This window comes from Phalacrocorax carbo, chromosome 26 (genome assembly GCF_963921805.1).
Source record: "Phalacrocorax carbo chromosome 26, bPhaCar2.1, whole genome shotgun sequence".
In the NCBI taxonomy this organism is placed as follows: domain Eukaryota; kingdom Metazoa; phylum Chordata; class Aves; order Suliformes; family Phalacrocoracidae; genus Phalacrocorax; species Phalacrocorax carbo.
This window is the reverse complement of record NC_087538.1, coordinates 3,695,232-3,716,818: the sequence shown is the minus strand read 5'-3', so window position 1 is coordinate 3,716,818 and position 21,587 is coordinate 3,695,232. Positions and strand designations below refer to the sequence as shown.

Sequence of the window (21,587 nt, the reverse complement as noted above, 5' to 3'; positions counted from 1 at the left end):
ATTCATTGCAGCTGTGGAAGAGGTGCTTTTGTCTCAAGAGGTAAAAACTGGCCACTCTGGTTTAAGAAAAAAAAAAACAACCCAAACAAGAAAAAACAAAACAAACCAAAACATTTCAAAACTACTTATGTACAAGAAAAGGAGAAGACACAGCCCTGCAGGTTATTCATTATTAATCCAACCTATTTTCACATATGGCATTAGTTACTCATTACTTGAGATTTTAAAGCAATTTATAGCTTTAAGTAAATACCTGCTCAAGGCAAAATTATGTACAGAATTAAGAATTAATTCACGAGAGAGATTTTAGACGTCAAGCAAATTTTTTCCTATTAGTGCCTCATAACGAAGTAATTGTTGAATTAGTAATACAATTGTCAATCCCAGTAGCAATTATAGTTAACACATGTAAAAAAAATAATTGCTCCATTTTAGGATGGGAATAGCAAAAGTTTGGCATGAGGTTCTAATTATCTACTGAACATGAGTCATGCCAAAACCAGTGGGACAAATAGTATCTTAACTCCTAACGTTAATATGACCCTGCTGAATACAGCTTCCCTGCATCGTGGCACCAATCCTGAGAGCAGAGCGCCCAGCGGGATTTGTACAGGTGCAACAGCTGGCCCACGTTCGCGAAAAGTTAAAGGGTGAGGGTATGAACTGCAAAATGAGAACAAATGCAACAAGCCAGCTCAAGTGATTCAGCCAAAGGGGTCAAACCCCTAACAGAAATAACTAATAGCTTCTTTTCTACACCACAGTAAACAAATAAATACGCACGCTATGTCAAAAGTAATACCTTATACTCCATACTTATGTGAACAGAGATAAAAAAATGGGCACAAATGAGCAGCTTTTGGTTGACAGGTTTTCACACATGAACTATGGACTGCTGTTCTTTAGCAGTTTTCATGGCATGATGTGGGTGCTGATGGCAGATTTAGCCCTTAGGTCTGAGAGGTGAATGTAACTTTCTACTAAATTGTATGCTGAAAAGTATGCATTAAATCTTGTCAGAAGGCAAATGGACACAAATACGTAATTGCACAGGAAACAGTGAAGAATTAAAGGGAAATAAAAGTAATTTTAGTATGTTTCCAACACACGTGTCAAAGGGAAACCTACGAAATAGTTCTGCACTTTGATTTATGCACAAACTCATCATGGATCTAAATGACTTGTCTTAAGATATCTTGCATTTTATGCATTCCTACACCAGGAATTCCATTCTCTAAACTCACTTTCTAAATTCAAGGAAAGTATCTTTTCTGGTGGATTTGCTGGCATCAGCAGTGTCTAAGGACCAGGTAACAGTGAGATCCAGCTGGGCTGGGGGATGTAAAAACACAGAAATACACAGACAGTGCTTGCCTTGAAAAATCTGCAACCAGACAGCACACACAAGCTGAGTGAATTGTTAAGATACAGTATATTAGGAAAGGCTGAGAGAAAATGAGGCTCTAGAATGTATTGAGCTCGGGCGCAATGCTGAATCACAAGGTTCAGTAACGTGCTTATGCAGCTTCTCATCTTTCCTCCGATGGCTGGAAGTTTCTCTTTAGGTAGCTCTAAGTGACAGAGACACTGTCCACTTCCTCCTGTATCAGGCCCAACAAATCTATACATTTCTCAGTCTCCCTTGTCCTTTCCTCTTTGAAACTGGCCTAACAGAATGGCTGTGGATGATGGCTCTGTCCTGGAAGAGATCCTCTGCTTGCATGCAAATCCCACATAAAGTAAGAAAATGAACAAATAGTGACTTCTTGATTTAGCATATATCACAGCTCTCCCTATCTCCATCCTATTTACACCATTAGTACTGAAGTCACCAAAGAAAAGAAGTTGTTTCACTGCTATTTCCAAGTGTCTCAAACCCTGACAAGTGGAACCTCTGTGTACACCTAAAATGTACCAGAACTCCTGGCTGTTAGAAATGTCCTGAGAGCTTTTGGAGTGAGCTGTTGGCGTACATGCCTGAAAATATCAGGATTATTCGATTCAAATTACTACCAAAACAGATTTTTATTTTCTGCTTTATTTTCAAGAGATTCTTTCAGTGTCAACAGGGAGGGGCTACACAAATACTCCATTCAAATACTTCGTTCAAATGCTTACTAACAAACTGGTTAGCCATGGCATTTGCACTTCTGCAAGAAGTGTTAATGCTGGGAGACCTCCTCCTGACCTCAGGAAGCAGAAACCAGGAAGCATACTTTGAAATGTAAGCAAAGGGAGAGTTCAGCACAACTGCAAAACAAGGTGTCCAATTATTCTAACAAGCCATGTATCTGTAGCCAAAGGACTAGGGAGGGCCTACACAGGATATATGTGGTACTGCAAGAGGAAATGCACTGCAGAAGAAATTCAAACACAGCATGTAAAGATGTGCTGGGCTAAGTGAACATAGATGCAGCTAATGAATGACACTTCCATGGCAGTTGACTTATGCTTGGCATATGGATAAAGCAATTAGCCAATTAAGAAAATTACATTAGATGACAAGAAGTAAAAATGGTACAATTTACTAAAAAGGAACTGATTTTACAGATACAGAAGGAAACCAGAGCCTGGTTTCTGTGGATTCAGGCAGCTGAGCAACTGAACCCTGCTGTACTCTGTACATCCTGTTGCACTTCTCACCACACTACCCTACAGTGAGCGAACATGAATGAGGATAACACTGCTGTATCAAGATTTGTACCTGATAAAAGTTAAATACGGTGAAAAAGGACAATTAGTCACCTGATTGAGGGACTGGAAACTGACCCTGGAGAAACTATTACTGTGTCTGATGCACAGGGAGCTGCATCTCCATGGGCCAGCTGTGGATCCTGGCATGCTGGCAGCCATCAGCAGGTGAACCCTGAAGGAGGGAAACAGAAAGGAAAGCCAGCAGGAGCTCCCCACTGATGCTCTTCAACATGAGGGTCTCACTGGATGCCCTGCACAACTAGAAAGATGAAGCTCCTATTTAGGGATGATCAGCATCTCTGCTAGCAGCATGTTAGATCCATAGCTGAGCACCTCTGCAGACAGATACACATTCCAGGTGAAATACTGTAATGATTATTCAGCACATTACATGTTTACGTTATTGGTACTTTACTGCTTGATTTTTTTTTAATGTATCACAGTAAGTCTTTTGTAGGGAAAAATCCTATTAGTGTTTCTGGCTGATGAACTAGCATACTTTCTACCAGGAAAAAACACTGAGCAAGAGAGAAAACTAGACCATGATAAATTGAAGGGGAGATCTGCAGGAAGACCCCTGAGATAGCTTTATGCTGCTCCTGCAGGTACCACTAGAGGCATAAGGATAAACAAACAGGTTAGAAAGTGGATCATTGGCTCATTAATTTTGTTATAGTAAGAAATAAATACTCACATGCAGAGAAGTTTCTTCCCAATGGCCAGCAGGCAAGGTATGCTCAAGGCCAGGTGGTTGGTGGACCACAATATGAAAAAGCTGTCTATGCAAGGGAACTTGAAAATCTTCTCTGTCTCCCAGCAACTGGTCAACCTCTTGTGCACCAAGGAGAATTAACTCTCCATGGTCAAAACACACCAATCCTCAATTAAATGTGCTCTTCCGTCACCTGGAGGTATCTGCACAGCCATGATTATATTTGCTGACAAAATCCAGTCTAACTTTTTATGAGCTGGGGTAATGACGCAAGACCAGGGACTGCATGGGATCCTGGTTCTTGTTTATGACGTCTGCATAAGTGGTTCTCAGACCTTTGCTTTTGATATATGTTGAACACAATCTTAGTTGTCGCTTTGTTCAAAGAAACCTTCTAGTAATGGCTTAAAAAATTATTTGATGAGGCATTTCATCTTCATCTTTGCTTTTCCACAGAGCATGAAGTGATTGAGGGCTTCCATACAGTTCCTGGAGATATCAGTAAAGATTTGATAGCAAGGAAGTTGAATTGTCGCAAACTCAAAGGAAAACAACTGCAGATGGGTATATCTTGAATGAATGCCAATGTTTAAACAGGAAAGCGACATCCAATTCCCAAGAAAGAGCAACAGCAGAGACAGACCAATCACAGAGGTCTCCCAAAATAGCACCGGGTACAGACGGAGCCACACAAATGCTTCTAACACTAAGATATTTTTAGTGTGCAACAAATTTAATGCAGTTTCAAAAGGAAGCATCAAGTGAGATACCGTCACACCAATTAAAATAAATGTCCAGGTGAAATGGATGTGATGTATGAAACCATATGAAATATATGTGAATGTATGCAAACATATATTAATGCTGTTCATTTCAAAGCCTCTATTATTTGACTCTACCCTACATAAAGATGCACGAGATTCCCAGTAACAAAAATCATCATTCAAAGCCTAGCCAACACTGGGAAATTTCCAGAGAGATTATGACCTAACTATCTACATCCTGGACTAGGAATTTTAAGACAAAAAAGCTACTCACATTGCTATTTATGCTGAAATATTACCCAACTTTTCTACCATTTCTGAGTTCCAAAATATACTAATCATCTTCACAGGAATACATTATTTATTTCATTTTAACAGCTTTCATGTACAACCGCCAACTGAGGAAGGAATAATGAATAAAAACATGCTAGGATAAAGCACCTAAAGAGCAGAGTGCTCCTGATGGGTTTGATTTATATCTGAATGGATTTAGCATCAGCATTTGGAAATTGCGAAAGTTTATATTCCCCCTCCAAACTCAAATTTTTCAGCTCATAAACCTTTTCAAGCTCTATAACAGCTTGCTTTGCAGTGTCTTCTGCATCCCATATGCTAGGGGGATGGGCTTTATTAATATTAATAGAAAATTATGGAAGCCAAACTTTGTGAGCACTGACCCAAATATAGACAATACTACCTCAGAACTAAATACATCCAAAAAAAGGTACAAGTCCAAGGTGAAAGTAGCTATTTGTACCACAAACAGTAACATAAACCAAAAAAACCCGCCTCTATAAACATGGGCGCACTTTGGCAGTGGTTCTAACTCAGAGAAGAGAACATGACAGTGAAGGTTTCAGAGATGAATGCAGTCAGTGTGACATGTAGAAGGCAGTGAGGGAAGGGTAGCAGACCAAATGAGAACTATTTTCCAATTTTCCATAATCTGGTGAGTTTTACTAATACCTAAAATATGAAACCCTATTAGCAAATCTTAGGACACCTAGCATAATGTCATGTGAGTCTGATATTTAACCTTTATTCATTGTCAGAGTTATATATCATGTAGTTTTGAAGAGAGAACAGAAAGCAAGGTTCTGTGACTGCTTTTGCTAAATAATCCTTGCACAACATGGGCAGATACTCAGCCAAGCCTTGTATTCTGCCTCCATGAAACAGTCTAACAATGTACCTTCTACCTAACTGTGGTTACATACGTCAAAGCTTTAGAGAGCAGAAGAGAAATCTAGTGCATCTAGGAAACAGTGAGCTACCAAGTGCAGGCAGTTCTCTCTCACTAACTCAGCACCAGTGGTACCTCATTGCAGTGTGGTGGGGGGTGAGGTAGATAATGAAGCCAAAGTGGAAGGTCTGTATTTCTTTGCATACAATATTATCAGAAGGAGAAAAAGGAAGAAAATAAAAATCCCACCCAGCAAAAATGACAAACCCAAAACCTAATAAAAGCTGGGCCTGTCTTAAGTAGCGTTATGAGACATATATTGAATAGTGACTGTCATGGTTTCAGCTGGGATAGAGTTAATTTTCTTCACTCTAGCTGGTATAGTGCTGTGCTTTGAAATTAGCATGGAAAAAAAACCTGTTGAGATAACACACAGATGTTTGGGCTGTTGCTGGGCAGCGCTGATACTAGTCAAGGACATGTCCAGCCTCCCATGCTCTGCTGGGTGCACAAGAAGCTGGGAGGGGAGGGGGCACAGCTAAGAGAGCGGATTCAAACTGACCAAAGGGATATTCCATATCATGTAATGTCATGCCCAGTATGCTACCTGGGAGGGGCTGGCCGGGGGAGGGAGGGAGCAATCGCGGCTCGGGGACGGGCAGCGTCGGTCGGCGGGTGGTGAGCGGTTGTATCGTTCGTGTTTCTGCGTTTTTTTTCCCTGTTTTCCCTTTCCTTCCTTTTCCCTTTTATTATATTAACATTACTGTCATTATTATCATAATCATTTATCATCATCATTCTATTGTAGTTATTAAACTGTGCTTATCTCAACCCACAAGTTCTTTTGCTTGTCCGATTCTCTTCCCCATCCCACAGGGGTGGGGGGGGGGTGAGCGGGCGGCTGCGTGGTGTTCAGTTGCCAGCTGAGGCTGAACCAGGACAGTGACCTACAATAGGTCCTGGAAACCACCCAGTGATCAGTTTCCACACGGCATCCTTGACCTCCTGGTTCCTCATGCTGTAGATGAGGGGGTTCACTGCTGGAGGCACCACCGAGTACAGCACTGCCACCACCAGGTCCAGGGATGGGGAGGAGATGGAGGGAGGCTTCAGGTGGGCAAACGTGCCAGTGCTGATAAACAGGGAGACCACGGCCAGGTGAGGGAGGCACGTGGAAAAGGCTTTGTGCCGTCCCTGCTCAGAGGGGAGCCTCAGCACAGCCCTGAAGATCTGCACATAGGACAGCACCATGAAAACAAAACAGCCAAAGAATGACGAGGCACTAACTACAATAAGCCCAACTTCCCTGAGGTAGGTGCCTGAGCAGGAGAGCTTGAGGATCTGGGGGATTTCACAGAAGAACTGGGCCAGGGCATTGCCATGGCAGAGGGGCAGTGAAAATGTACTGGCCGTGTGCAGCAGAGCACTGAGAAACCCACCGGCCCAGGCAGCTGCTGCCATGTGGGCACAAGCTCTGCTGCCCAGCAGGGTCCCGTAGTGCAGGGGTTTGCAGATGGCCACGTAGCGGTCGTAGGCCACGACCGTGAGGAGATAAAACTCTGCTGATATCAAAAAGAGAAACAGAAAGGCTTGTGCAGCACATCCCATGTAGGAGATGCCCCTGGTGTCCCAGAGGGAATTGGCCATGGATTTGGGGAGAGTGGCAGAGATGGAGCCCAGGTCGAGGAGGGAGAGGTTGAGGAGGAAGAAGTACATGGGGGTGTGGAGGCGGTGGTCGCAGGCGATGGCGGTGACGATGAGCCCGTTGCCCAGGAGGGCAGCCAGGTAGATGGCCAGGGAGAGCCAGAAGTGCAGGAGCTGCAGCTCCCGCGTGTCTGCAAATGCCAGGAGGAGGAAGTGGGTGATGGAGCTGCTGTTCGACATCTGCTGCCTCTGGGTGTGGAGCCCTGAACAAGCAGGTAAAGGACGTGGAAGTTAGGGCAGACTTCTTGGATAAAAAACTATTGTGTTTCTTTCAGAACTCCCCCCAGGCTGCCTTTCCCTTGTCAGGAATAACGGTGGTGAGCTCAGGTTGGTGCTGGCAGAGGGAGGGTACCCCAGGGAGCAGGAGCCCTCTGCTGTGGGCTCTGCAGGAGTCACTCCTGCCCTACAGCAACAGGTAAAGATTAACACAGGGTGATCTCAGACTAAATGCACTCCTGATATCAAAGAGCTTTTCAGTATTGTCGCTCCCAACTCACCTGAGTGCAGAGCAGAGCTGTGGGGGTTGTGTTCTGTGTCTTCTGTTGCAGTTGCCCCACCACAGCTGAGGGGTGCTTTGGGTGCAGAAACCCCTGGCATTTCTGCTGCACTGCAGGTGAAATCTTGTGGGCCCTGAGAGGCAAAGGGACTGTCCCTTGGTGCCGAGGGAGCACAGCCGGTCTGTCCATCAGCCCTGGTCTCAGCTGCTCTGTGCCGGCAGCTCTTTCAGCTGGAGGACTATCGCACTCGGGTGTTCTCCCCAAAAGAAACAGGATGCGCTGGGAGCAGAGGAACCCAGTTTCTGAGTGCAGATATCCAAACCCCTCCCAGCCCCATCGTACCTGAGGAGGATCTCAGCTCTGCTCTCCCAGCCAGGGACACAGAGGGCTCATTACAGCTGCCCACATCCAGCCACACAGCAGCCTTTCCATGGCCTGAGCAGGGAGGCGTCTTCTCCATGGGGCTCCTGCACAACACAGAGATGCTCTGGGAGAGCTTTGCCCTACTGGAGGGCAGCCTGCAGCCCAGCAGCACCTCCCGAGGAAACACTCCCACTGCCTACACTTGTGCCATCCTGAGGAGAGGGTGAGATCATTGCAGCCACATGCACTGCAGTACCCAGAGACCCAAAGGTTAAAAGGCTGAGAGTTGGATGCGGTTCCTCCATGGACATACGTGCATGACAGTACACGCAGCATTGGTGTCGGAGCTGTAGTTGAATCCTCACGCCCCACCACCACTGCCTGTAACAGTAAGAACAAGGGTGGCAGGGAGAAGAGGAGAATATGCCAAAGTAGCCTGCCGAGGGAGGCAGGAGAGGGAAACCCAGTCGGATACTGCAGTTTTTCTGCTCTTGGTGGTCAGGCGGCCGGCAGGGTAACTCCTGGCCATGTCCCCAGGATATTAAGGGCAGGGGATTTGCTGTGGGAGTGGGGAGACCAGGGAGTTGCTCAAGGGAAAGCATCTGCACTGCAGGGATGGCAGGGAGACGCCGGAGTCCCTCCTCCCACGGCTTTGCTGGGAGCATCTTTCTTCCTCCCTGACCATGCCTCTGCTGCCTGGAGCTCTTCTTGGGCAGGACCACTTTCTCTGTCCCCACGTCTCCTCCCTCTCCCTGATCACAGAGCCCATCCCACACACGCTGTGTGCTCAGCTCTGCCCTGCACACACCTCCTGGCAGCAGGGCCCTGCCCAGGGACAGCTCTGTGCGTGCAGGGGCTAAGGAGCAGCTCAGACAAGTCCTGACGAGAGCTGGGGTCTCCATGCCTACCCCAGAGCACAGAAATACATTCCCATCTCCCACTGCCCACCCAGACAACCAAGAAGAGAAAGCTCAAAGCACACACTTATTCCCTTTCAGGTAATTCCCAACCTTAACATCCACCTTTAAAAGGATCCTCTGCAAACACCCACAGGGTGATGGAGAAGTCTGAGCAGCCTGACCCAAGCAGCACCCTCTGGACAGCAGAAGGACCCTGCCCTGCCAGGGTCACTCCTTCCACCCACAGCTTGTCCCCACAGCGCTGTGGGAGCTCCCGAGGCAGGTTGAGTGCTGAGCCTGGCAGGCGGCAGAGTCCCTGCCCCAGCACACAGACCCCTGGGGCGCAGGGACCCTGCTCACAAGGACAGCCTTATGCACCCCTGGATGCACACATGCCTGCAAAGCCCTGCAGCATCCCTGGGTGAAGGCAGCCGCCGTGTCCTGTCCTTCTGACAGTGCAGCAGGGAAGTGCTGCTCCTCAGCATGTCCTCCTCCTCTGTGCAAGGGCAACTATGAGAGTCCTCAACAGGGACCATCTATGCTGTGGGATGGAGCAGCTGTTGGATGTCCATCCAGGAACACCAGCTGCATTGTCCTGCACCCAGACACTTACCATGTAGAGGGGCTGTGAAGGTTTCTCCCCCAGTCAGCTCCCAGCATCCCCCCACCCCAGGCTGCCTTTCCCCTCTCCCTGCCCAGCTCCTCTGCCCTCGGCGCCTGCAGGCAGTGCCCTCAGCCCTGCTGCGCTTGGCAGAGGAGCTGCTCCTGGGCAGAGCTGTCTCTCGGCAGCGCTGCCTCATTGCCAGCAGCTCCCTCCACGCCAGGAGCCCAGCCCAGCTCGGCAGCAGAGGCACAGCCCAAGGCAGCCCTTTCTCTGCCCCTCGGGGCTCCCATGAGGTGTCCCTGGGGCTCCGGGGGAACCTGCTGTGAAACAGCCTGCAGGAATCCCTGATGCTCCCTCCCTCAGCTGGGGGGAGGGGCTGCTTTCCAGCACTGTTATTTCTCCTACGAGGAAATGATTTGGGCACGACAATCACTTTCTTTTGTCCCATCATTAGACAGGGCAGCAGGAAGGTGGCAGGGAAGGATCTAATTTCTCCGAACTGGCAGGATGTGTTCCATTGAAGAGCCAGAGCTGTGACATGGTTGCAGAGCTCAGGACAGCATCCCCCAATCTCAGCAAGGGTCCAGATCCAAACTCAGTCTGAACTCAAAAGGCAACTCAAGGGCACCATAAGGAGCGTTTCCTACTTCAGGAACAGCTAAAGGAGAAGCAAAGACACTGTGTGGCACTGCTGGATTTAGTAAGGGCAGGGGTAGAGAGGTGTGAGATTCTCTGTGCCCTCTTTGCCTCAGCCTTCCCCAGCCAGGTCTCCCAGGCCTCTGGGACTCAGGGCAGGACTCTGGAGGAGATCAGGCAGCGGGGGATGGGGTCAAGTCAGGGATCACTTGAGCAAACACAATCCCTCCCAGCCCATGGGACAGGAGGGGCAGCATCGCAGGGAGCTGAGTGAGCAGGCCAGTGTCCCAGGGAAGCCACTCCCCATTGTCTTTCAAAGGCCATGGAGTCTGTGGGAATTCCCTGAGCATGGGGAAAATACAAACATCGCATGCACCTTTCCCCAGTGCCCAAAGGATGTGCGGAGGAGTGAAAGGCTGTGCCCCAGACCGTGTTCACTTGGATCCCATTGCCGGCTGACTGAAGGAGAAGGTGACTGGGTTTACTCAGGTTGGCTTGTCTGTCACCATCCTCTCTGCTCATGGTCTGTCACCATCCTCTTTGTCACCAACCACATGGTATCCAGTAAAGATTCAGCCAAGGTCCTGCTCCTAAAGAGGATGTAGACTCTACAGTGTCATAGGCCAGGGACTGCCTTGGCAGGTAGTAGCTCTGCAGGGAAGGGTCTGCAGGGCTTTGGGTTACGTTAGGCAAGAGATGAGCCACCAGCAAAGATGGCCAACAGCACCCTGGGCTGCAGGAGCACTAGCACAGCCAGGGGAAGTGATTATCTCCCTCTGCTCAGCACTTGTTACACCACATCCAGAAGACTGGCCCAGGTTTTGGTTCCACACAATGTCAGAGAGACATCAGCAATCATTGGAGGACCACAGAGGTGGTCACGACTGGAGCACTTTGTCCTCTTAGGAGAGGCTGAAGGAGCAGCACTTGTCCACCCCGGAGCATGGAGGGCTTTGCGGGGAGGATGTACTAGACTTGCATTGCCTGTGGTGAGGCTTCCAAGAAGACTCTGTGGTGCAAGGCAGGAGCACAGGAGGCAATGGACTTTGAAACACGAGCGGCTCAGGCTCAATATAGGGAGAAGCTTTTGCAATGTGAGGACAGTCAGACACGGGAAGCCATTTCCCAGAGAGTGTGCGCTGCCTCCATCCCTGGAAGTTTCAAAGACCCATCTGGATGAAACCATGAGAAAGCTGGTGTGATCCTGCTTCGAGCAGAATGTTTCCTACAGATATCTAGGAAGGTGCCTTCCAGCCTGAATGAGGCTCTCATTCCTCCCCCTGGCGAGGAATGGTGTTGCCATTAAATGATGACAGTTGGAATGGCGAGAAAAAGTGCTGTTCTAATAACTTCATGCCAGAGCATAATACAGAGAAATAACTGTCTTGTCAAGGAAGAATGACTAAGAGGAATAACACTAAACAAATAAAGTTTACTGTCATCAAGAAGAAGAAATTATGTGAGAGCATGTTACCGCTCCTGGATTTATTGCAAGTAGAAATAAGGCAAATTACATGGTATTTTGACCCCAGGTGGCAGCTAAGCCCCCACCCAGCTGCTTGCTCACTCCCCCTGAGCAGGGGAGAGAAGGGCAAAGTCATAAAAACTCATGGGTCAGAACAAGGAATTTGTCTCAGGTTGCTTTCCTTCCTCGGCCTTTGCTGAGGGGACTGAATAGCCTCCTCTTTTGACAGAGCCAGAGAATGGTTTGGGTTGGAAGGGACCTTAAAATCATCTAGTTCCAACCCCACTGCCATGGGCAGGGTAAGGGGAACCTGTCCCCGGGTGGGCTCGAGCCACCAGCCTTTCAGTTAACAGCCAAATACGCTGGCCAATTGCGCCACAGAGACTCCCAAAGTGAGCTGTGTAGTGCTTCCCATCGGCAGGCAGATGGGCGGCCATTTCCAGAGAAGCTTTGTCACGCGAAATGGTGACTTGGGAAGGGAAACACCATCACCCTGAATGTCCACCCTGCTTTCCCTGACCCCCGGACCTCCCCTCCCACGCCATTTCTGGGAGCAGCCCTGTCTCGTTCCCCGCCCACTGCAGACCAACCACCTGCAGTACAGTGCTGGGCACCAAACGAACTCCTCCTGCAGCCTTGCACAAGCGCTCCGACCTCAAAGAGCACAGAGGTGCCTCGGGGAGGTCCTCCCCTCACCAAGGTGAGCTGCCTCAGCTGGTGTGTTTAGGATGCATGAGTGGTGACTGGAGAAACAGGGACATCCCTTGAGGAGGAGATGGGAGGCCTTGAGAGCTTCTTAGCTTCTCAGTTAGTCATTAGGTAGTGATTGGCAGTGCCTACAGATGCAAGGTGGGGGGGGAAACTTGGCAAGAAGCAAGGTGATGGATGAGGGTTTTAGCAAATCCTTCCATAGGATCATAGAAACATAGAATCATTAAGATTGGAAAAGACCTCTAGGATCATCAGGTCAAACCGTTAACCCAACATTACCATGTCTCCTAAACCATGCCCTCAAGTGCCGCATCTACACATTGTTTGAACACCTCCAGGGACGGTGACTCCCCCACCTCTCACAGCAGCCGGTTCCAATGCCTGACCACTCCTACAGTAAAGAAATTTTTCCTACTATCCAATCTAAGCCTCCCCTGACACATCTTGAAGCCATTTCCTCTCATTCCACATGAGTAACTTGAAAGACCAACACCCATGTCACAACAGCCTCCTTTCAGGTAGTTGCAGAGAGCGATAAGGTCTCCTCTCAGCCTCCTCTTCTCCAGGCCAAACAACCCCAGTTCTCTCAACCTCTCCTCACAAGACCTGCTCTCCAGACCCTTCCCCGGCTTCGTTGCCCTTCTCTGGACACGCTTCAGCACCTCAAGGTCCTTCTTGCACTGCGAGGCCCAAAACTGAACACAATATGCAAGGCGTGGCCTCACCAGTGCCGAGCACAGGGGCACCATCCCTGCCCTGCTCCTGTCGGCCACGCTGTTCCTGATACAAGCCCGGGGCTGTTGGCCACTGATAGAGTTAGAACTGATATGACTAGAACCTGTTGCTTTGGGGGAGTCAGAAAGGCTTCAAGACAAGAAGCGCCGACACAAATTTATGATGGCGACGTCTGACCTCATAAGAAGCAGATGGACACAACCATGAAGATAAGGAACTGCAGAGCAAAACACTAAACCAGAACAGACCATCCCTCAGGGACAGGATATACGTGATCTCAGAACTGACCTTGCGCGAAAGCAAAAGGTAACTAGCGGACACAGTGAGGAAGAGTATATCCTTCATCCAGAGACCCCCGACGGCCACCCAGGGCCACCAACAGGCATGCGCAAATGAAATCTGCATATGATAATGAGTTCTTGTTAAATAATGAATATTTATAGCTTTTCTCGGAAAAGTAAGGAAGAGGTATGCAAAGCCTGTAGAAGCACCTAACCCTGTGCGGACACATTAGGAGGAGTGATCCCCCGTGCCTCCAGCGCTGCAATAAAAGCATACCTGCTTAACAGTCATTCAGACTATTGAGTCCTGATTTCGGCTTCTCATGGCATCAACGGGGAACACCCAGCCTGTGCTGGCGGTCAGTGTCACCTCCCAGAGCCGCTCGTGACACCAGCAGTCCCCCGGCTGCGTGCTCAGCAGCTGTGCTGAGTCAGCACTATTTCAAGGTCTGATTTTAAATCTTGGCTTCTCACACCCTCCACAGGCTCTTGCCAGTTGTTTTGTTTTGTTTTGTGTCTCTCTCTGCTTGCTCCAAGTGCCCGCTTTGCTCTCCAGGCTGCCAAATTATCTCCCCTCCGCCAGCACCTCCCCGTACTCAGCTCTGGCGGGAGGGACTCAGTGCGTCGCTCCAGCTCGCTCGTGCCTTCATGTTTCACTTCAGATCAAACAACTCGCCCCTTGCAGAGCCCTCTGTTCCTCACCTGTCCCCACTGTTTGGTGGGAGACAAACCCCACAGGATGAGGCTGTGCTGTAACCAGCTCGCACCCCGCTGAGCAACACCACTATCGGCCTGAAATTCAATGCACCCACCTGGAACCACAGCCCTTTGGGCCGGCGAGCTAACAAAGTGAGGTTTGGCCATTCTAATGCCCTGTGTCGGTATCAACAGAAAGTGCCATGAGCTCTGGGAAATGCAGCCCAGCGCCTGCCCCCACTGACGGCACTTACCCCTTGGGTGCAGAGGGGTGGCAGCCCGGGCTCCCCCCCGCGCCGCCCCTTCCCCCTCCCGGCAGAGCCCTTCCCCCCCCAGCCCCCCGCGCAGCCCCGGGGCCAGGTGCGGAGCGGGGCGGGGGGGCGGCGGGACGGGGCAGATGGCCGGGCCCGGCGGGGCCATGGGGGCCGCCGCCACTCCCCCCCCCGCCGCCGCCCGGCAAAACGTCGGGCAAAAGCGGGCTGGTTCTTGTTTCGGTGTTTTATTGTAAATGCTGCGTCTCCCTGATGCGCCCCCGCCGGTGCCGGAGCCCCCGTTTGTTTGCCAAAGCCCTTCAGCGGCAGGGAGCCCCTCCCCGCCCCCCCTCCGGGACCGCCCGTACCCGGCAGGAGGTTCCCGCTGCTCAGGCGAGGCTTTGAAGCCTGTTGGCACAAACGTGCCGGGGGAAGGAATGGGCTCGGTGGGGGCTGGGGGTCAGGGCCTTCCTTCCGTAGCCCTTTCGGTTACAGCTACAAATCACAGTCGGGCTTGGTTTTGTTTCCAAGAAAGTCCTAAAAAACCAGCAGATTCTTAACATAACTTCCCCTTACTTCCCCATCAGAAACAAAGCTTCTATTTAAGGACAAGTAAATAGTCCTAGAGGGGGAAAATGAATGGGGAAAGGTGTCAACTGAAAAACCAAAACCCCTAACCTTAAAACTCCCAGTGCTCCGAGCAATGTGGGGATTTCTGACTGTAGCCTTTGTATACTCTCACATTAATATCAGTATTAGAACACAGTGATGTTATTAACAGTGATTAGATGGACATAGGAGAGAAACTAATAAATCTTAACATCAGTGAGTAGATGTAACAAATAAAAGATGGGGATCACGGTGATTTTTGTTCATTAAAACTGGAGCCTCAAAATCGATGCTTAGCTGAAAAGAAACACAGTATTTATGTCAACTGATCCAAACTACTGTTTTAAAACAGAACGTACAGTTTAATGTTCCACTGTAAGTCAGGGTCATTCCTTCCTGCAGGCCTCGCTCATTCAAAGCTCTTCAGTGAAACGCTGGCCTCAGCGGGCTCTGCAGAACGGTACCTTTTGTATATGTGACGGAAACGCTGAGGAAGTCAGTCTGATTAACAGAAAGTCTAGTCTGTGCATGCATTGCTTGTCAAAACAGAACGCATAGTGCATTATTTGCTCAACATGGAAGCCTGGAATGCCTATTTCCTATCCCTGTTAGTGGAGAACCAATGGAATAGGAAGGTCTGATCTGCTCATTTCACCAGCCAGCCCTTTTATTGACCTCATTTACTTACCTTTTCTGATCGCACGCCAGGGAACACGAGGAGGATGGCGTCGAACACCAAGGTGTTACACCGCTGCACCAGCAAGCCTTGTACAGAACAGGTAGTGGCTCGGTGTTACTCATCTGCTTAACGAAGGCGATGGACAGTAAGGAAAAGAAAAAACAGGAGGGGGAAGCAAATTTTGTAATGAAGTATAAACCACTCGATAGAGTAATTCTGAATCGAATGTGAACACATCAAATCTCAGGGTCTTAAGAAACATCGGCAGTTGTGGTTCTCGCTAAAGCAAATGCTCTGCTCAAGTGTTAATCGCTTTAAGTGGTCAGTTTGATTAATCATGAGTTACCTTAGGGTTCTTACTAATTTTTCATAGCTAGACAAGTAGTAATGACCAAGCTGGCCTTAACGGGTGTTTTGCTTTATTAGGCCATGTAGAAGCCTGATCCTACACTCCCTGCCCAGTTCAGGCTCCCGCGTAGCCTGCTGTCACCCGCGCTCTGTGGATTCGCTTCAGTAAGTTCCTGTTTCTGGATGTAAAATAGAAGTACTGAAGCTCTGCGAGGGTAACTGCAACACCACAACGTCTGGAATAGTCTCACGCTTTGTGGGTGGTTGGTTTCTGAGTGTTATATTACACACACGTTGTACGTGTTTACTTAATTTATAGATAGTGAGCACACATGAGATCTTAAAAGGCTTTTTGATGCCATCTATATAGTTAATATTGTCACACTTGAAAAAAACCCTGAAAAAAATGCAAGCCTTTCTTATCTCAGCCCTCTCACATTTCCAGCTGAGAATCTTCTATCTATCACCACAAGTAAAGCTGAAACTGGTATTTTATTCTGCTTTCTATTTCATTGCCTGATAACTCGTGACTGTTGGAGCAGGGTATTTGACAAGATTCATGGATACAACTAACCTCTTTGTGCTGCTACTCACTGCGGTATTTATCTTAAAATCCACTCCCAAGAAGGTACTATGGGCTCTTGAATATGAAAGCTACCGAATATCTTTTGAACCACTAAGCTGAAAGATGAACTCAAGTAAGGGAAGGATGCAGCCTTAATTAAATCCACAGCTCGGGGGAAATCTAGTAGATATTGCGTGTTGTGATCTTCAAGGCGGCTGGAAAAAACACTCTGTGCCTGAGTAATCTTTCTGTGTACACTTAGGCCAGTCATTCATTGATTTGCTGTTTTTTATAAGTGCTCCGCTCTCGGTAAGGAGAATGTTTTTCACTGAAATCACACTATTTATGGGCTATAGAAAATGTAGTCACCATAATTACTATTCATACTTTTGGTTGTTTGCTTGTGGTTTTGCATTTGTTTTCTTCTCCCTACTTCATTTTTCCTCAAAACTGTACTGTTACAATAAGGATGGATGAATGCAGATGGGACAGAGCTTTTACTGTCAGAATGGAATTTCGAAAAGTGACAAAGTAAATCTAACGTTGCTGTCCAGCCTCAGGGATATCTCGTGTAAACCTAAAAGCGTTAGATGGGATCGTCCTGTGTTTTGAGGTGGAGCCGCACCTCCTGAGTCCTTGGCCTGTGCTAGGAGTTGAAGAGTCAATCCCAATGATGGGCTGCAAACGCTCTGCCTAACTACTTACCCTTAGGAGTACCGAAAAAGGAGCGCAAGCCAAAGAGAAAAGAGCAGTAAGTGCTCTTTCTCAGCTTGCTCCTCTCCTTTTCAGGAGCATTATTCTCTAAGAATCACCACTAGCCTGCTATTTTTCATTCCATATCACCAAATTGTTGCATTTTTGTAGTTCAGGGCACATTTTGCTAAGAAAGGGTTGGGGTTTTTTCTCCCCCCCCCCCCCAGGGGGTGGCGTTAGCTACGGTTCTTTTATAACCTTACACAGTATTTCAAGCTGAGTGAAAAATGGTATCACAATTCCTAACAGCCAAGAAATCTTAGTTCTAGTGCTGGCCCTGATAGGAAAAGTTCTGTTTTACAGCCTGCGGGTCTCCGATGTCTGATCCTTTGCGAGTCACGGCAATTGTGAAACTTAGGTACTTTCTGAAGGATTGTTTCCCTTGTTTACATGGAAAAATCAGTTGCACAGACTCTTAGGGAGGTGAGGGAGACTGATTAATCCTTTTTCTTCAAGGTATGTCATCCAACAGCATCTAGAAGCGTTGCAGTTGACATCCTCTATGCCAGGCAATGTACGTAACCGGGGGGGCTAGAACAGCTCGTCTTGAAAACATGCAGTTTCAAGACGGACTCCGCCTGATGTGAGTTACAGGCGCTCTCTGTCCCCGCTGAGCTCGGGGTTTAGCAGGAGCAGAGTGTCGCGGGACTCTGTCTGCCTGCTGTTCAGTGTCGCCTTCCTGCTTCAGAGGTGGTGGCGGCTTCCTTGCAGGGAGCCCTGCCAGGCTCGCTGAGCGCAGCTGTTTCTAACACACGCGTGTACACAAGTACAAAGGTTTTGATACCTTATTGAGTGAAAGAGAAAACAGTGGTACTTCTCGGTCTAATTTGAGTGCTGGGTGCCCAGCCATGATAATCTGAGGTGAGGAAAATGTGTCCTTAGCCATGAATAAGGCACTCCACAGCGGAAGCCGAGGAAGCTGGAGGCATCTGTTTCCCAACGTGCTATTTTTATCTAGAGGAGTTTAGCTCTTGCCACGTAATGAGCAGAGCACCCAGGCATTGTTACCGAAAAACGTGGTAAAATCAGAATCAACTCTTTAACACCGATGTAGTGTTAAAGAGCATGCATTCTTTATTGCAGCGCTGGATGCACGGGGGATCGCTCCTCCAAGCGTGCGTACTTTACACTCTTTTCATGTGATTTATAGGCCAAAAATATACATATTCATCTTATCCATACATACTCGATATTCTTCTCTTCGGTGATTGGCACAGACTTGCTCGCTTCGCATGTAAATCACTGCGCAGGCCCGGTTGTCCTTTCCCATTGTCCTCCTCTGAGTAGGTGGTGTTACTTGGGGCAGTGGTCCGGGAGGCGGTGGTCGCGATCTCCCCCTGCCGGAATTACCTCTTACCTACTTGGCCCTTAACCTTGGCGGTCCTGGCCGGTTCTTTCAGCCCGCTACACGAAACCACATGTTGTCATCCTTTTCTGACAGCAGCACATTGTCTGTTGTTTCGGTCACATTAATGATTGCCGAGGGACTAAAACACAGATCGACAGCTACGCTGATTCGTACCCTCCATGTCCCCAGAATATAACAACACTGACCTGAAAATGAGGCACTGAGCAATAAAAAAGGGGTTTGGACCCTGAAAGTTCGGCTTTGGGTGTTAAAACCGAGGCTTTGAGTGTTAAAAGAGGTCTTTAGGTCCTAAAAGTGAGGGTTTGGATGTTAAAAGTGAGGCACTGAGCTTTAAGAGAGAGGTTTGGACCCTAGCAGTGAGATTTGCGGTCCTAACTATAAGGCTTTGAGCATTAAAAGAGAGGTTTGGGCGCTGAAAGTGAAGGTTTGGAACTTAAAAATGAGACTTTGAAGCTTAAAATAGGTTTAGGACCCAAAAAGTGAATTTTGCATTACTATCTATTAGGGTTTGAGGTTAAAAGTGAGAGATTGGGTGCTTTAAAGTGAGTCTTTAGGACCTGAAAATGAGGGTATGTCCCTAAAAAGGAGGGGTTTGGGAAGTAAAAAGGACACTTTAATCCTTATTAGAGGGGTTTGGACTCTAAAAGTGAGGGTTTGGGACCTAAAAATGCGGATTTAATCCTTAATAGAGGGGTTTGGACCCTAGAAGTCATGGTTAGGGACCTAAAAATGAAGCTTTGAGCCTGAAAAGAGGGGTTTGGGTAATAGAAGTAAGGGTTTGGAATTTAAAAAAGAGGGTTTGTCCCTGAAAAGGAGGGGCTTGGAGCCTACAAGTGAGGTTTGCAGTCCTAACTATAAGTCTTTGATGTTAAAAGAGGTGTTTGGGTGCTTTAAAGTGAGTTTTGGGGACCTGAAAATGAGGCACTGAGCATTAAAAGAGGCATTTGGACCCTGAAAGTGCGGCTTTGAGTGTTAAAACTGAGGCTTTGAGTGTTAAAAGAGGTCTTTAGTTCCTAAAAGTGAGGGTTTGGCTGTTAAAAATGAGGCACTGAGCTTTAAAACCGGGGTTGAGACACTAAAAGTGAGGTTTGCAGTCCAAATTATAAGGCATTGAGCATTAAAAGAGGGGTTTGGACCCTGAAAATGAGGGTTTGGGAGTTAAAATTGAGGCACTGTGCATTTAAAAGAGGGGTTTGGACCCTGAAAGTGCGTGTTTGGGTGTTAAAATTGAGGCTTTGAGCATTAAAAGAGGGGTTTGGATCCTTAAAGTGAGGGTTTGGCTGTTAAAATTCAGGGTTGAGCTTTAAACCAGGTTTGGGATAATGAAAGTTGAGGTTTAAGGTCCTAACTATAAGGCTTTGATGTTAAAAGAGTGGTTTGGGTGCTTTAAAGTGAGTTTTGGGGACCTGAAAATGAGGGTATGTCCCTAAAAAGGAGGGGTTTGGAGCCTAAAAGTGAGGGTTTGGGATCTAAAAGTGAGGCTTTGCATGTGAAAACAGGGATTTGGGCATTAAAATTGAGGTTTTGGTACATAAAAGTGAGGGTTTGGATGCTGAAAGTGCGGCTTTGGGTGTTAAGACTGAGGCTCTGAGTGTTAAAAGAGGGCTTTAGGTCCTAAAAGTGAGGGTTTGGCTGTTAAAAATGAGGCACTGAGCTTTAAGAGAGAGGTTTGGGCCCCCCTAGCAGTGAGGTTTGTGGTCCTAACTATAAGGCTTTGAGCATTAAAAGAGGGGTTTGGGTGCTTTAAAGTAAGTCTTTGGGACGTGAAAATGAGGGTATGTCCCTAAAAAGGAGGGGTTTGGAGCGTAAAAGTGAGGGTTTGGGATCTAAAATAGAGGCTTTGAGCCTTAAAAGAGGGATTTGGACGTTAAAAATGAGATTTTGCTACATAAAAGTAAGGGGTTTGGATGCTAAAAATGAGGGTTTGTGACTAAAAGTGAGGCTTTGAGCCTTGAAAGAGGGGTTTGGACGCTGAAAGTGAAGGTTTGGAATGTAAAAATGAGGTTTTGAAGCTTAATAGAGGGCTTTGGACTCTAAAAATTACTCTTTGGAACAAAACGATGATGGTTTGACCACAAAAAGTCCAAGTTCGATGCTAAAAGTGAAGGTTTGTGACCTAAAAATGAGGCACTGAGCGTTAAAAGCGGGGTTTGGGTAATAGAAGTAAGGGTTTGGAATTTAAAAAAGAGGGTTTGTCCCTGAAAAGGAGGGATTTGGACCCTAAAAGTGAGGGTTTGGGTGCTGAAAATGAGGCTTTGAGCCTGAAAAGAGGGATTTGGCAATAAATGTGAGGGTTTTGACTTCAAAAAGGAGGGTTTTGCGCCTTAAAGGAGGGGTTTGGAACTTGAAAGTGAAGGTTTGGAACTTGAAAATGAAGGTTTGAGAGTTAAAAGAGATCTTTGGGTTCTAAAAGTGAGGGTTTGGCTGTTACAAATGAGGCTTTGAGCGTAAAGCCCACATTTGGACCCTAAAAGTGAGGTTTGCAGTCCTAACTATAAGGCTTTGATGTTAAAAGAGTGGTTTGGGTGCTTTCAAGTGAGTTTTGGGGACCTGAAAAAGAGGTTTTGTCCCTGAAAAGGAGGGGTTCGGACCCTAAAAGTGAGCAATTGGGACCCAAAGTTGAGGCTTTGAGCCTAAAAGACAGGTTTGGACCCTAAAAGTGAGGGTTTGGGATCTAAAATAGAGGCTTTGAGCCTTGAAAGAGGGCTTTGGCCATTAATAATGATGGTTTGGTACCTGAAAGTGAAGGCCTGGATGCTAAAAGCAAGTGTTTGTGACCTAAAAATGAAGCACTGAGCATTAAAAGAGGGGTTTGGATGCTGAAAGTGAAGGTTTGGATGATAAAAATGAGGCTTTGAGGCTTAAAAACGAGGGGCTGGACTCTAAAAGTCATGATTTGTACTACGAGAGTCTGTCAATTAAAATTCCGGGTTCAGTGCTAAGAGTGAGGGTTGGGACCTAAGAATGTGGCACTGAGCGTTAAAAGAGAGGTTTGGACCCTGAAAGTGCTGCTTTGGGTGTTAAAACCGAGGCTTTGGGAGTTAAAAGAGGGCTTTAGGTCCTAAAAGT

The 21,587-nt window shown here is 47.6% G+C and overlaps 1 protein-coding gene and 1 non-coding gene across 2 annotated transcripts; both read right to left on the bottom strand.

The window, feature by feature from the left end:
- Positions 1–204: 204 nt before the first annotated feature.
- On the bottom strand, positions 205–7,237 carry LOC135317505 (olfactory receptor 14A16-like). The gene is made up of 2 exons (XM_064473798.1): positions 6,324–7,237; positions 205–253 (listed from the first exon to the last, which is right to left on the bottom strand). The coding sequence occupies exons 1-2, from the start codon at positions 7,235–7,237 to the stop codon at positions 205–207; spliced, it is 963 nt and encodes a 320-aa protein (XP_064329868.1).
- A 4,595-nt stretch (positions 7,238–11,832) lies between these two features.
- Positions 11,833–11,906, bottom strand: TRNAN-GUU (transfer RNA asparagine (anticodon GUU)). Its single transcript has one exon. It is a non-coding gene; the product is annotated as a tRNA-Asn (tRNA).
- Between the last annotated feature and the right edge of the window lie 9,681 nt (positions 11,907–21,587).

Excerpts from the sequence above, each read along its gene's own strand:
- LOC135317505 (XM_064473798.1), bottom strand. The coding sequence starts at position 7,237 with ATGTCGAACAGCAGCTCCATCACCCACTTCCTCCTCCTGGCATTTGCA. Across the intron at positions 254-6,323 it reads GTGTGGAAACTGATCACTGG|GTATTTACTTAAAGCTATAA; the intron begins GTGGTTTCCAGG and ends TGCCTTGAGCAG.